The sequence below is a fragment of the Callorhinus ursinus genome, unplaced genomic scaffold (genome assembly GCF_003265705.2).
Source record: "Callorhinus ursinus isolate GAN/ISIS: 27379988/994484 unplaced genomic scaffold, GSC_fseal_2.0 scaffold3, whole genome shotgun sequence".
NCBI classification, from domain to species: Eukaryota; Metazoa; Chordata; class Mammalia; order Carnivora; family Otariidae; genus Callorhinus; species Callorhinus ursinus.
Window position 1 is genome coordinate 89504868 of NW_027397065.1, and position 14909 is coordinate 89519776.

At 47.1% G+C, this 14909-nt stretch overlaps 1 protein-coding gene across 1 annotated transcript in view; it reads right to left on the minus strand.

Annotated features, from left to right (window-relative positions):
* Positions 1 to 14909, minus strand: part of ADAMTS16 (ADAM metallopeptidase with thrombospondin type 1 motif 16) — a 142674-nt gene that overhangs the window by 92071 nt on the left and 35694 nt on the right. The window contains exons 5-9 of the mRNA XM_025867549.2: positions 11794 to 12052; positions 9025 to 9224; positions 8115 to 8198; positions 5818 to 5977; positions 4313 to 4418 (exon numbers count right to left, since the gene is read on the minus strand). Coding sequence (XP_025723334.1) covers positions 4313 to 4418; positions 5818 to 5977; positions 8115 to 8198; positions 9025 to 9224; positions 11794 to 12052 — 809 coding nt within the window. The remainder of the gene's footprint in view (positions 1 to 4312; positions 4419 to 5817; positions 5978 to 8114; positions 8199 to 9024; positions 9225 to 11793; positions 12053 to 14909) is intronic.

A 14909-nucleotide genomic window follows, 5' to 3' on the forward strand; every position in this document is an offset into this window, starting at 1 on the left:
GTCACATGGGTCTCGGGGGCCGGGGCAGGTCAAACAGCCAGAAGAGCAGAGGCTGAAGATGGCATCCATCGGGGTCGTGCCTCTGTCCTTCACAAGCAGCTGGATTTGAGGTAAATTACTGAAGTCGTCAGGCCTCAGTTTCCTTACCTATATAATGGGGTAATAAAACTGTGCTCTACAAATGCACAGAAGACCTGGCACTATGCACATCACAAAGGAAAATTCAGAACTTTTATCCTTTTCCTTATTCAAATGTGGTGTTGCTCCAATTACTCAACACCTAGAATTTACTTTTATGTTTGATGTGTGTGTGTGTGTGTGTGTGTGTGTGTGTGTGTGTGTGTGTTCAGCCAAAGGTCAATAGGTTTCAAATGTTTTTGGATACAGAAACAAAAACTCTTAGGAGGAACAATAAATACAACTGGTAAGAGATGATCCTCCGCCCTGCTAGGGCTCCCTAGAGGGCAGTCTGACAGTCACCGGCCAGAGGGTCTTTAGTTGATATTGCACAAGGCCACAGCAACACTCGTGCCCCCAAGTCAGCTGCGGGACTCAGGTGCTAATAGTGCACAGCCTCACCCTCAAATGCTCGAAAGGGCATCTCCCCAGCCAAGCCTGCTAGAGCTAAATGTATTAGCAAGCCACTTCTGCTTCGAGACTTCCCTGGTCCTCCCTGACTAAGTCTCTTGCAATGCCTACACCCGCACAGCCTGATCTGCGCACACCGTATCTACTCTGTCTCTTTGTGAAGACTCTTGGAGGGGGTGAGTCACTAATCTTCATAGAACCCCACACAATGCTTTGCTGGCAGAATGGAAATCATGCCCAGTGAACGGGTCAATACGTGTGGGAGAAGACAAGTGGCAGAATGATGGGTCATGAATACTTCTAAGCACAGCCAATATGTTTGGATATTGTCTTGATGGTCTGAAACGATAACACAAGTTAAGCATTTAAGCAAGGGTTGTATGTTAGGAATGCTCAGCTCAAGTAGTACACCTGAAATTGCACCTGCACAATCATGCCGAGGATCTTGGACTCTCTTGGTTTTGCAGAGGGAAGCTTAGGTAAGAGAAGAAAAGGCAGAGCGCACACGGGTTGCTGCCATTCTTCGGGAGAACTGCATGGATCCAGAATCCCAGGCCTAAGGTCCTACTCCTCAAATGGCATGACTTCCTTAGTACATGGGAATTTTTCAAATGGAATCATGCCATTCAGGGGCCATATTCTCCAAAACCTATAGTTCAACATTCAACATGTCTGTACCATTTCTCGAAATCGGCCTCTAGCAGATCCTATGCCAAGTGATCGAATACGACCAGGAAACACCCTATACCACTGGCTTAGGAACAAGCCTGACCGAATCCCACATCCTAAAGGAGAATACACATCCTCACTCCTGGTCCTGTCTCCCTCCCTTTTCCAACACAAATCCAAACCCTGGGTCTCAGCGATTTCTATGTGCAGGTCAGAGTCCTCCATAGAAACCACAAGATGTCCGGACATGAAAATAATTGGACTCAGTAGAAGAAATTGGCTGACATTTACAGAGATCCTTCTCTGAGTTAAAGGTTAGAAAACCTCTGGTTGAAAGGCCTGGAGAAAAGTATGCCTCTGACCTCAGCGATATCCTCTGAATGTAAACAAACCTGAAAAAGTAAAACGAACCTCTAAAGCAGGATGTTTTATAAAGTCCGAATAGATGTATGATCACTTTTAAATTCTTAAGGCGCAGAACTCAAAATTTGACCCCGCTTGGAGTTCATTGCCAGGTCTGCTGTTTATGTTATGATGTTTGATCCATGTACCAAGTGACAACTCTCCTCCAAGAAGTAATACTTATTAAACCAGCGAACTGAGTAAGTGTGCTCATTTTCAATTCAATTCAACAAAAATCCATGGGGTTAAATCACTGAACCTTGCATGCTTTTCCCATTTCATGTAGTTGCCACAGCAAACGACTCACCAAAATACTCTTCGTTCATCCATCTGCTCATCCCTGACTCACTCTGTCCGTTCTATTCATTTACATTCGCTGAACCCTCAGCATCGTGTGCCCACCAGCCTGGTGGAGCGGGCAGAGGAGTGTCCCCTGCGGTCTCCCCAGCTTGAGCTGCACGTGAGATCGCTCTGCAAATCTCACAAAGTGTTCCACGAACAGCAAGTGATACTATTACTACTGCCGTTATTACTATTAGTACTGTGGTCGCTCATCGTGCATGTGGCACACATGACTCATTTGCATATCTCCCGCGTGCACTTTCTGTTTCCGCAATAGGATCGGAAGCGACTTCACTGGTGATGTGGTATGTTCAGAGCTCCCAGGTCCTGCTTGTTGCATGATGCCCTCTTAACATCAAGCGCTCAAGAAGGAGCTGATTATTTTCTGGAGTTGAAGCCTATGAGGAGCAGGACTCCCTTTCATCCCAACCTACAGCCCATTTCCTTCTTCCCCTCCACAGTCCCACTTGAAATAAAAACACTGTTACCATGTTTGGAAAAATACCTTTTCCTTCTAGACCCAGTCCTGGTGATGAAAGGGAGTATTAATTGACTCCTAAGAAAAAATAAAAGGAGACACTGATCCTTGCTGACACTGAAGACCCTTCTCTGAGGTATCCAGTTTGACTCTGGGTAGACCCACCACCTGCAGCTGTGTGCACGGCCAGTGCCGAACTACATCCCTTCACTTAATACTGAGCTGCTCAGCCCTCGGTGACTTAAACATTTCTTACCTGGATTGTTTAATTAAATTCAGGTATGGTTCAGGGGACAGCCAGAGCCTCATGTCGTTAACATAATGAGAGTTTTTGAAGTTTTAACGGTAGCAGCCTATTAGAAATACAATTATGATTTAACTGGAAGCTTCATAAATTGTAGGAGCAATTTTCTAGGCACTGAAAAAGTCAATCATTACCTATAATGAAGGGATCAGAAGCAGGGTATAAGCTTCATTTTCAGGTCATCAGTTCATACAGCCAGTCTGCAGGGCCTCACGGGACCACGCTACAGGCAGGTGCACATACGCGACGTACACTCAGGCACACGGACGCACGCGCACACACACACACACACACACACACACACACACACACACCAGGATGAGAGGACAGGCATTGCCTCAGTCCGTTTCTACAAGGGGATGGAGAGGTCAGTTCTGCAAAAACTGAATCACAAACACTGCCTTTTGCAGGTTTTGTGATTTGCAAGTAAAATCAGGGTGAATGTAAAAAATAGGAAAATGGTAATTCCCGGGAGAAACTTCAAACAGAGCTGCTATGTAGCAGGAAGACACCCGCGCTCCCACTCCTGGAGCTCATGCTGATGGGGCCAAGTCCAGGAAGTCAGCAGGTGGGCCGCAGTAAGGCAAAGACGGGACCTAAGGCAGCTTATAGAATGATTAGCCCAAGAAACCTTATTTAAGAATGATAGCGTCTATAAGTAATTGATAGAAAGTGTTCATTCTACAGGAACAAATGTAACATTTTCATGTAGAAAGATGCCACCAATGACAAGCCACCAGTTGCTGAGTGCTCCAGTCAGCGCTGACGTCCAGCTGCGCCAAGCCCAGGCTTACCACGCACCCTGACACTGCCCATTATGCTGGACATCTGGAAATGTGGGCAGCAGACCAGCTCCTATCAGCCCCAACCCCTAGTCTAACCTGCATTCTCCAAACTCTGCTTGGCATTCCAATCAAAAGACATCTCTACAAATTATAGAAGTGATATAAGAACACAAAACTCCAGAGTAACTATTAGACAAGAGGAGGCCTTGTCACTATCATCCCCAATAGGAACTGACCATGGAATGAGATCAGCGTGCAGGACCCAAGTTCAGAACAGGACAGAGGAGCAGAGGCTGAGACAGCTGTGTGCAGTCGTACATGCACGCATGAGCCGGGACGTGAGGGGAGAGCAGAGGGCAGAGATCGTAAATGTGGGAATCGCCATGGCTTTAGACTGTGCATGGCTTGGCACTAAAATAAAAACTTAAGAAGGGGCGCCTGGGTGGCTCAGTCGGTTCAGCGTCTGACTCTTGATTTCAGTTCAGGTCTTGATCTCAGTGTTGTGAGTTCAAGCCCCATGTTGGGCTCCACGCTAGGCATGGAGCCTGCTTAAAAAAACAAAACAAAACAAAACAAAAGAAACATAAGAAGTACCTAAGGGATCCATGTCCTACCTGTTGGTGACATTCTTCTTGGATATATGTGATGCCCCATACAGACTTGACCTAATGAACCAGCGTTTCTATGGCAACCATCCAGTGGGGAAGGCAGCCCAGGATCCAGCTTCCCACGGGATGCACTTACTTGTGTCCAGACTCATGGGCAATGGTGAAGGCCAGTCCAAGACCCGTATCTTCATTAATTGTGCAGCTGCGATATTTACTACACATTCCACTTATGGGCGCAAATCCTACAGGGCGTAGAGGTCAAAAGAATATACAGCAGTGTTATTACAATAAAATAGAGAAAGAAATCTGAATGGGAAACTCTTGGACAAGCACATAAGGGGTTCTTTGCAATGTGACTGAAGGGGACCTGCTCTCCACATGGACAATAATTCACGGCTCTATGTGGTGTTCATGTTACAGGTTGTAATTGGGGTGGAGTAGAAAAGGGGATTCCCTATAGACGGACAAGAATCTCTACCTTTTTACATAAAAATCTGTGTTCTCGGAAGCCTGAATAAAAGAGTACTGTAGCGCATGGGTACGTCAGGAGGTCCCCAAGACCAGCCCAGGTCCAAGGATTCGCCAGAGGGATTCCTAGGACTCAGGCTTTGTCATACTGTCAGGTAGAGTTTCGTACAGATGCCAGAGGATTCAGGACAAAATCAGTAATGAGAAGGCGTGCAAGGGGAGAGGCTTGGGGGAAACCATGCAAGAGTTTCCAGCGCCTTCTCCCAGTGGATCCACACAGGATGCACCTCACTCCCCCAGAAACACGAGGCAGGCTCATTAGAGACTCAGGACCCAAGGATTCTAATCCGGGGCTGATGGCATAGCAGCCCTGCATGGCGTGGACCCAAACTCTAGACTCCCAGAAGGAAAGCAGATGTCCCGTGGAAACCCCATTATCCGTACAAGCAAGCGGTGCAGGTACAGTGAGCCTGTGAGTCATCAAGCAGGGTGCGGGAAGCACCCTGAAGTCTGGTTCTCAGAGTCCAGCCAGGGCCCACCTTGTAAGCCGGCCTTTCCAGGAACAAGCAGTCACGATTAACCTCTATTTGACTGAGCTCTAGCTGACGAAGTTCACAGAAAGAAATGCAGAGTTAGAGAAAATGTTCAAGAGAACCCTGGTCAGTAGCACAGTGTGCTTTACACTATTTGGAAAAAATTGATCAAAGTCCTGCCTCCAAGATATGCGCAGCCTCACAGACATGTTAAAAAACTGCTAAGATTGCAGTATTTATGAAGCAAAGGAAAAATGGAGAATATAATATCACTATAACATCTCTGCAAACGTTCATAAATGTACTGTTTCTAAGCCACAGAATGGGACATCCTTGAATCTGTTCACCTCGTTCTGGCACATGGGAGAAGAAAAGAGAGAAACTCTTTCTTAAGTTAAAAGAGACAGGAACTCTTGAATGTATGAGGGACCGTTCCTTGTGAAGTCTTCACTTTGGGTGAATAAACACACACACTTATGCTTGGCCAAAGTACTGCCAGGGAAGCACATCTGTGCTTTCAGCTGTATTCAGCAGCGGCTACCACCATGGATTTGCAATGAGGGGCAAATCCTCAATGTCCTGGGCCCCCAAGAGTGCACAGCCCACACAGGCTCCTCAAAACGCCGCGGGAGGGTCTTACCCAAGGTGTCACAGGGCTCATTCTTCCAGGAACATATGTCCAGGCCCGTCAGCAAGATGGCATGGTCGTGGCGCGTGCTGTCTTTGCTCATCAATCCAGACTGCCACTGGCAGAAGCTACTTAACGTGTGGTCCGCATGGTGGCTTATCACGAGCCCCGGCTGCGCAAGACAGACCAAGACCCCCATGACAACAGAGAGAAAACACGTCACAAGCCAGTTGTTAACTTCACTGTCATCAGCGTGTCAGTAACTGGGATTTCAACTACACAGATGGGTCCAGATGGCCTATAAGCTGATAGACCCATTTCGTGGATTAAAATCCAAAGGAGGGTGTCTTCTATAAAATGGATTCAGGGTGGACACTTCTGTTCATTTCTGTAGTTCTGTACAAAAACAGCTGGGATGTTGTTAGCTGACCCCGAAGGCATTTTCAATGCCCCAAGAAAGATGACTCCCCGTGCATGCAAGGTTTGCATCAAAATCTTTGTAAAACACTTTTTAAACTTATATAAGGCAACAGAACCATTTATATGTGGTTTTGCACATGCACAAAAACACACCTAGATGGTTGATTTCATAACCAAGCTGGGCACCTGGGATTTCTGATTTATAACTCTTACCATTTATCATGAGAGTGTTAAATTAAGTCACTTTCCTACGGAAGCAACATGCTATGAGAAGGGGCAGGTCAACTGGTAAAGCTCTCTTTCTAGAAAACAGACAGGAGCCAGAAGGAAACTATGCAGGATACATCCCACCAGATGCATATATACCACGTTCTAACACAGCAACAGCGAAGTGTCAGGGGAATTCAGAAGTGGGGGGTCAGGAACACCCACCAGAGCAGGCTGCAATGAGTTATTTGAACTTTGTTGCTATTTCTTCCCGTGGCTCCAAGCCAGGTTAAACAGCGTGATTCCAGGACAACTTGAGTAAAGCGCTCATGACTAGATGTTGGGTTGAAATGTGCGTTTCTCGCTCACTGGATAGGTTTTCTCCTTCAGTGCTTATTTCGTCTTTGCAGAGAGTCAAGTGCACCTAAGTCTACTGCTGTGCATCAGCACTGGGACAGGCCTCACATTCTTCAGCAGGTGATTTCCAGGAACACCGCATTAATCAGAGTTAACCCAGGTGTACGATCAAAAGATAACCTCGCTTATTCTTTGCAGCTTGGATGAATTCCAAGGTGAAACCGATTTAATACAACGAATAATTAACCTGTCACCTGAGACGCCCTGCCAGTTGAGCAGCCCCTGCCCAGACGCTCACTCACACAAAGACAATGAAGCTGCATCTTCCTGACCACTCGGGCTAGAAACAGGCTTGCCCCTGCAGGCCCCCACTGTCTAGAAAAAGAGCAACACCGCAGAAGCTCCCCTTCTGGAGGCATCTTAGGTCTTATGAGTGATCTCAGGTTTCAGCTAAAAAAATTCTGTGTTATGAACAAGAGAACCATAGCTAACGGGGGACCCCGCTAAGATGTCAGCAAGGGAAGCTCACTCCTCCGGTGCGGAGCCAGCGATCAGCTTGGGGCCAGGCAGAAGCGAGAGTCCTGCATGGTTGAGATACCCCCATTACCTGTGCTACAGAATGTGCATGTACAACCTCCCTGTGAACTGAAGTGCATGCCCGTGCCCTTACACAGGGACGCTGGCATGGAAGCAAGGAGACGCTTTTACCCACTGCGACCAAGATCCGCCATAATGAGGTGTTTGGATGCAATGAGAGACAGGCACGTGACATTCCAGAATCTCTATAAAAACACAATCCTGTGACCGAAGCTGGTAGGGGCTGTAAGTGCAGTCAGTCTTAGGAGGTGACAGAGGAAAACAACAATGCCCCACAGCACGATTTCACTGTAGGTTTTGTTTTCTAGCAAAGAGCAGAAAGGGCTCAGTTCCACCTGGGAGCCTAAAAGCTCACGTTGGGGAGGTGGCTGAAGACACACCGTGCACTTCGTATCCACAGTGCGGGTCCCACACATACGTTTAAGGCAGCTCTTCTGTTCTATTTTCTCTTATGCCTACTAAGAGAGTATTCCTCACTACCTCTGCGCACACACACACACACACACACACACACGCGCACGTGCAGGCGCACACACACAATTCAAATAATCATTAAAGGAACCGATAAGAAACTCATTGCATTAGACACAAAACATTAAACACTTTTGTTCCCAAGTGAGAGAAAAGTCAAGAATCCACAGAAGGATCACATTGAGGGGGAAAAATAAAAGCCTCACTTTGCATTTATTTTTCTGGGAGGAAAGGTGGCAGCTTCAAAGGCAGATTACCTGTTCTTCCTCTAGAAGGATCAAACCTACGATTGCAATGTTGATGTTTCCTCCTATCGTTCCGTCTTTGAACAAAGCAGACACCTGAAAAAGACGGCAATTTTGTCAGGCCCCACACGTGGTGCCATTTCCCCCATCCCCAGAGTCCTGCCAGGGACGGTGGGTCCCCATGCTCTCGTGACACAGCAATGCCGCCTTTCTTATGCCGCCAGACGGACAGGCACAGAAATGTCTAAGGGCCAGGTAGAGCAAGTGTGGAACCCTTATTGCGGGGCAGGCAGCCAGACGGGACGCCAGCAACGACACCCACGTTCAGGGGTGCTGAGGTGGAATGCAAAGTGTGTTTTCCAAAACATCGTCATCCCAACTCGTTTTCAAACCACACTCATGTGACCTGGGATCTTGTCTTCCGTTATTTACGTGTTACTTAGTCACCCATGTGGGGTTCAGATGCTTCTCATCATCACAACAGCTGCCAATCTGGGACACGGGACATTTTACCCACGATGGTAGCCTATAAGTTTGTAGGTTTTTCTGACTTTGTAGATAAAATAATATATATGCAGTAGTTAAACTTTAATGTTCCTAAAGAAGTGGGTATTTCTGTATAGCCCTCTAAAATCACTCATAAGCCGATTTACTGCACTAAATAGTCTCAGCATCCTCTTATAGATTTCTAGTAAATGAAAACATTGACCCACCAAAACATGCCCCTGGCTCACAGAGAGGGCCAGACTGTTTCCCCTCCTTATAGTGTTCTCTGAAGTTCTGAACACGGCTCTTTAGGTTTGGAGCACAGTAAGAGTGAAGGAGTCACCAGAGATAAAATATCTCCTGCATGTGAGACATAATGCACACACCCCATTAGGGGGAATTACACATGTGGCTTCAACAAGAAGGACTCTCCTACCATGTTGAGTATGGTCAACACGTAGGTGGTGATATTTTCGTGGCCGTGGTTCTGCATCATCTTTCTGTCGACCACCACCAACGTCTCCACGTTCAGCTCTTTGTTCCTATGGGACTTCAGGAGAGAGCGCTTGTGCCGTAAGCAAGACGTGTACTCGTCAGGCAGGATGAAGTGGTCCTCCTTGGGAGGCTTGGGCATGTCTATGGAGGGGATGTTCCGAGAACAAACGAAAGCAAAAGTCGTACCCCCAAACCAGCAGTGGAACTTGTTATACAGAAACTGGATTTGCAAAATGAACCTTCATGTATGAACGATATAACCCTTAAGATTTGTGATACAAAACTTGTACCAAAGTGGGACTTGAACTGTAAATAAATTTCATGTAACCTAGATGTGATGGAAGCCATCACTGTGTCTCTCTCTGTGTAATTTTGTCCGGATTTAAAACAAAGACAGAGGACCCCTACACTCTCATGTTCCAGCCACAGAAGCACAAAGCTCAAAGACCACTGGCATAAGGTTTCAGGACGGGGTCTCTGCAGAACATTTACTGACAAAGCAGTAGAACCGAAAGTCACAGAACACAGCGCCATCTTTGCCTCATTTGCTTATTTGAAAGATTTTAATGGCTTGATTCTTTTTAAAGCCGATTCCCACGTCTGGATGCATAACTGGTTTGCCTGTCGTGTTTCAAATGGGTTACAAACTATGTGACACAGATCCACTTCACGGCAGAGCTGAATTTCCTAGAAAGCACCCTAAATATTTACCTCATTTAGTTACAAGACAGAACATACTCTGTCCTCTCGGAGCCATTTAAAAATAGTTTGGGCGTTTATAATCGGTAAGTTAACACTGTGTTAAAGGCAATTAGGTTGAGTCGATGCCTCAGAAAAGCTTTTCATGTCAAAGTAGACCTTAAATTACCCATAGATCTAGGTGGCACTAATTCAGAGCTGTGCCAACTCTATTCACGGACTGTGCAGCTAGAAGATGCTATTTTGTTTGACCGGTATCCACATCCGGTGCATCTTATCTCTTTGCTAAAATACTCTCCAACCTAAATGAACCCTGTGGAAGATAATCACAACTCTGGCCAAGTTATTAAAGCACTCATCGCATGCCACAGATGTTGGTAATTTGCAGAGACATGACTCCACCCTACGAGCCGTCTCTACACCCGCTCCAGGTACAGATGGGGCCACTGAGGCACAGGGAGGGAACGTCCCTTGCTCACTGTCCCTCCCTAGAAAGTGTCAGAAGTGGGTGTCCAATCTGGCAGCATGGTGCCTGAGCCTGTGGTTCAGCTTCACCCTTGATTTTAAGCAAATCAGTCTGCCTTTGAGGGCCCCTTCCCACAGGTGCCTAAACATACACCCAGAAATGCCCATTTTCTGAACCAGAGACTCCAGTGGGAAGAATCTTTGTACGTGTGAGCCCCACGGAGGCAGAAGGGTGGGATTCCTGCAGGGAAGCGCAAAAAAAAAAAAAAAAAAGCCCCGTGAACAACATCGAAACATCCACGCACGGGGTACAGAGGTCTCAAGAATGACAGGCTTCAGCCTGGAAGCAGCATGCGCCACTTTTGCCAGTCACATGGCCCCCGGCCACGCACAGAACTGCCGTGTGCCCAGCAGGGAAGGGGCAGAAATCTCTGGCAAACCAAACCACACCATATGGATCACTAATGTCTTCCAAGAGGCGCTTTGTGTCCCTTTCCTTCTCACGTCTGATTATGACCGCCCGGCCACGGCCCCTGCCGCCGACCCCTCTGCTGCAGCCTGTCCAGGCAGCCCCAGGCAGCCAGTGCTGATGCTGACACCCTGTTCCGATACCCATTCCACCTGTCTCCCTGACTTTTCAGACTCCTGTTCCCCTCTGTTTGCTTCCTGCTGCTGACTGAACCCCCTGACTTAGTCGATCTGGGTTTGGGTGTTTCACGTGAATGTAGCACAAGGCTTTTATCTGCAGGACAGCGTGAGTTCAGACGACACACAGGTGCTGACAGTTCAGTAGTACTTGCTGCTCTTATTGCCGTCATTTGCTCTATTCCACCTGCAACACGACAGTCTCCATTTTAGGGTGCTGGCTGCAGCAGCCAACGAAACAAGTGGTGAAGAAGGGCTGGCAGAAGACGGGTTCATGGGGGGAAGTTTAATGCATCCAGGGGTGCTGGAGGGGAAGCTGAGGGATGTGAGAGAAATTCCAGGAAACACTGCCCTCCCATTCCTGAACTGTGAGAGACTCCCACATAAAATGTGACTATCACATCACCTCCTGAGTGCTCACTACACAACAAAGGACTTCCACAAAACGCTGGTGATAAATTGTGGGTAAATTAGGTCATGCCTAGCCTGTCCTTTTGATGTGGTGGAGCAGAGAATATAAATATGTATGGAGATAAATTACCTTGCAGAAAACTATGTGGGCTTTCATAAATCTAGACCTCAAAATGATAGAATTACTGAGCAGACATGCCAGGTTCTTTTGAAGACATCCAGTGGATTCTGCATTTCTGGGCAGTATGTCATTTCATCTACCCAGGGAACGGTTCTTTTAAACAAAAAACCTACCATGATCTGTCCATCCACCATGAGAGACAGTGCACACTGAACACGCAGACGATGGAATCGTTATGTTAAGTTTAGCAAAGACGGTCTGTTAATTCCACCTCGTAGGCAGACTATTCTGAAGAACATTTAAAACATTCCACGGGCTTACATAAAGGTCTGAATGGGTAAATGCGCAAAAGGAATCGCCCTTACATACATTTCTTGCGTCTTCCACAGAAATGCTGCTTTGGTGGGTGCCGAAGGTTGGAGCCGCCACGCAGGTGTGGACTCCCCAGCTCCCGATCCCTCTCGGTCATGACGGCCTGGGGAGCCCCCGGAGCCCGCACTTCTGCCGATCTCTTGTACAGGATGTGGGAGGGGGGCCCAGCCCCGGTGGGGTCCTGCAGTCTCCCCGCTAGGTGTGAAGGAAGCGGCTTTAGGAAGTAATCTGCTTCTTGTGTTCTTATCATGCCAGACTGGACACAGAGGGGAAAAGAGAAAGTGCAGTTATACCGTCTGACCAGAGGACGCCCCCTCTCCCAGCATCACGTCTTTCTTACTCCTTCACAAGCACGCTGTTCCCTCCAACACCTGGGCTGGGGATGAGGCTGGAGAAGACCCATCGCTGAGCCTTCCCATCTGCATCCGCTCAGGAAGATCTGTGTGCAGGTGTTCCATGACGTGATGCCAGGAACAGAGGGAGCTCCCAATATACTAACGGGGGGGAACTCAGACCACATGATGGAGGAGAAAGCTCACCTACACAGACTCAGATGTTAGCGGGGGTACACGGGAGGCCCCACACAGGAAGAGAACATTTCAATCCTAACAGAGTCATTTGCGCAACTCCTTTCAAACTTGAATATTTTGCGACACTTAATATAAAAGTGGAACTTAAGAATAATCCAGAAGAAAGCACAAGAGAATTTACTGAAGTTATCAGGAAAGTCTTTCTCAGCAAGGTATCATGGAAAGAGGAAAAAAACTAACTCATAAAAACACTAAAAATGTCTGCAGAGTAAACACACCATAAAGAAAACTAAAGCAATCATAAAGGAGGCAAAATTGAGGGACTGCTTTTTACCTTTTAAAGTGACAAATATTTTCAAAACTGGTAATAACCAGTGTTGGAGAACCCACACAGCATGACACTCTGGAAAAACGCACCCTGGGGCAGAGCCAGGAGACGGGCTGCCACGCCTCCCGCCACGGCTCCCACCACGTCCAAGACTCTGAAAGTGTGTGATCAGTTCTAAGGATTCAGCCTTCTGGAATTCTTACCAAGTGCTTCTTGTAGGCGCTTCTCCAACACTGACCAGTAAGTATGACTGTATATTGCAGCATTGTGTGCAGTAACATAAATGTACAAACACAAATGATAAAAATAAATAAAATGTTTACCAATTAATTCAGGGTAATACTTTTAAAGCATACCTACATATTTGAAGAGTACACAACATTAAACAGATCAGATAATTGTGTGCAGCTGATAATCATAATTAAATATTTTGTCTCGAGTTCCTGCAACTTGGACCAACGTCGTCTGTATGATAGATACCTCACTGAAATCTCTGACTACAGTTCTGTGATTCTGTATTAGTCTCCTCTCGAGGGTGAGTTAAATAGAAAGGTGCAGCGAGGGGTGCCTGGGTGGCTCAGTCATTAAGCATCTGCCTTTGGCTCAGGTCATGATCCCAGGGTCCTGGGATCGAGTCCTGCATTGGGCTCCCTGCTCAGCGGGAAGCCTGCTTCTCCCTCTCCCACAGCCCTGCTTGTGTTCCCTCTCTCGCTGTCTCTCTCTCTCTCTCTCTCAAATAAATAAATAAATAAAATCTTTAAAAAACAAAGAAAAGAAAGAAAGGTGCAGTGATTCACTTCTGATTCCAAGGTAACCTGGCTAGGAAGTGGAGCATAAGGATTCCAACAAAATCAGAATAGGCTCAGAATCTGCCCATTGATGATTTTTATTATAAGAATTTCCAAAAGGGATTAATTTTTAAAGTGTCTAATAGGCAGTGTGATCCCAACTGTTTCCATTTTGAAAAGCATGATCTGCACTTAGAGAACCTTCCCGGGGTAAGTGAGAGTCGCCGATGGCAGTGGGCAGCGGTCTTTGGGGCAAAGGCCGCGAGAGGGACCCACTTGCATCCCCCTCAAGCTTTTAGAATCCATTGTATTCTCACATAAATAATGTCAGGGGCATTGCTGGATTGGGGATTACAGACGATTTTTATTTATTTATTTATTTATTTATTTATTTATTTATTATTTTTAAAGATTTTATTTATTCATTTGAGAGAGAGAATGAAAGAGAGAGAGAGCACACGAGAGGCGGGAGGGTCAGAGGGAGAAGCAGACTCCCCGCCGAGCAGGGAGCCCGATGCGGGACTCGAACCCGGGACTCCCGGATCATGACCTGAGCCGAAGGCAGTCGCTTAACCGACTGAGCCACCCAGGCACCCTACAGACGATTTTTTAAAACTCTTTGTAAATGTTACTCCATATTGCCATGATTGGAGAATACAATTAGTTGTTCTGCACAACTATCCCACAGTCGCTTAGACCTCTCTGTTCCTGAACTACCGGTATTACAATCCCGCTGATTTTCCCCAAAGTCACTTTGATAATTGATGACACTGAGCGAGACACCTAGTGACTCACAGAGGCTGATGCATGCGCACCTGTTCTAAGTGTGCCTCTGATTTCGGAGCCTGAGTCTGACTCTCACTTCGGGGCGGTGGGTTGCTGTGTGTTCCTGCCCACCAGATGAGATTCCGTGTCGGGCTGGGCCACCCCATGTGAATCTGAATATCTGCACGTGGTGGGATGTCAGGCTTGGGAAAGCACTTCTGAGATCTCGGGACAGGGACAAACACAACGCTCAGGAACAGGAGGGTTGGGGGTGGGAGAGGGGACGTTTATCGGACGATCATAGATTAAGCATTGGCCCTGGAGTTCCTGAGGGTAAACGTGGCCAGTCATCAAGGAAGTCATCAGCACCCTGGGGGGCAGACCTCCCAGGGCCCAACTGCCACCTGGCCATGGAAAGGTTGAATACCTGGGATTTACAGCCTGCATCACAGAGGGGGAGGAGGTACCCCTGGTGCAGTGCTCTACATGAGTAACCTGGGAATCTCTAGAACTCTACCTGCTCAACTCCGTACGACCTCGCTTGAACGTTCACAGTTTTATCAAGGAACAGACAAGCGTGAAAGGACTTAACAGCTAGGGCCAGTGAGGTTTCATCTGTTTTGCATTTAAACTAACCCTGGAATAACATGAGCAGTCACATGCGCTCACTCTTGCGTAATAACAACACCCAAAGAGGTTTTC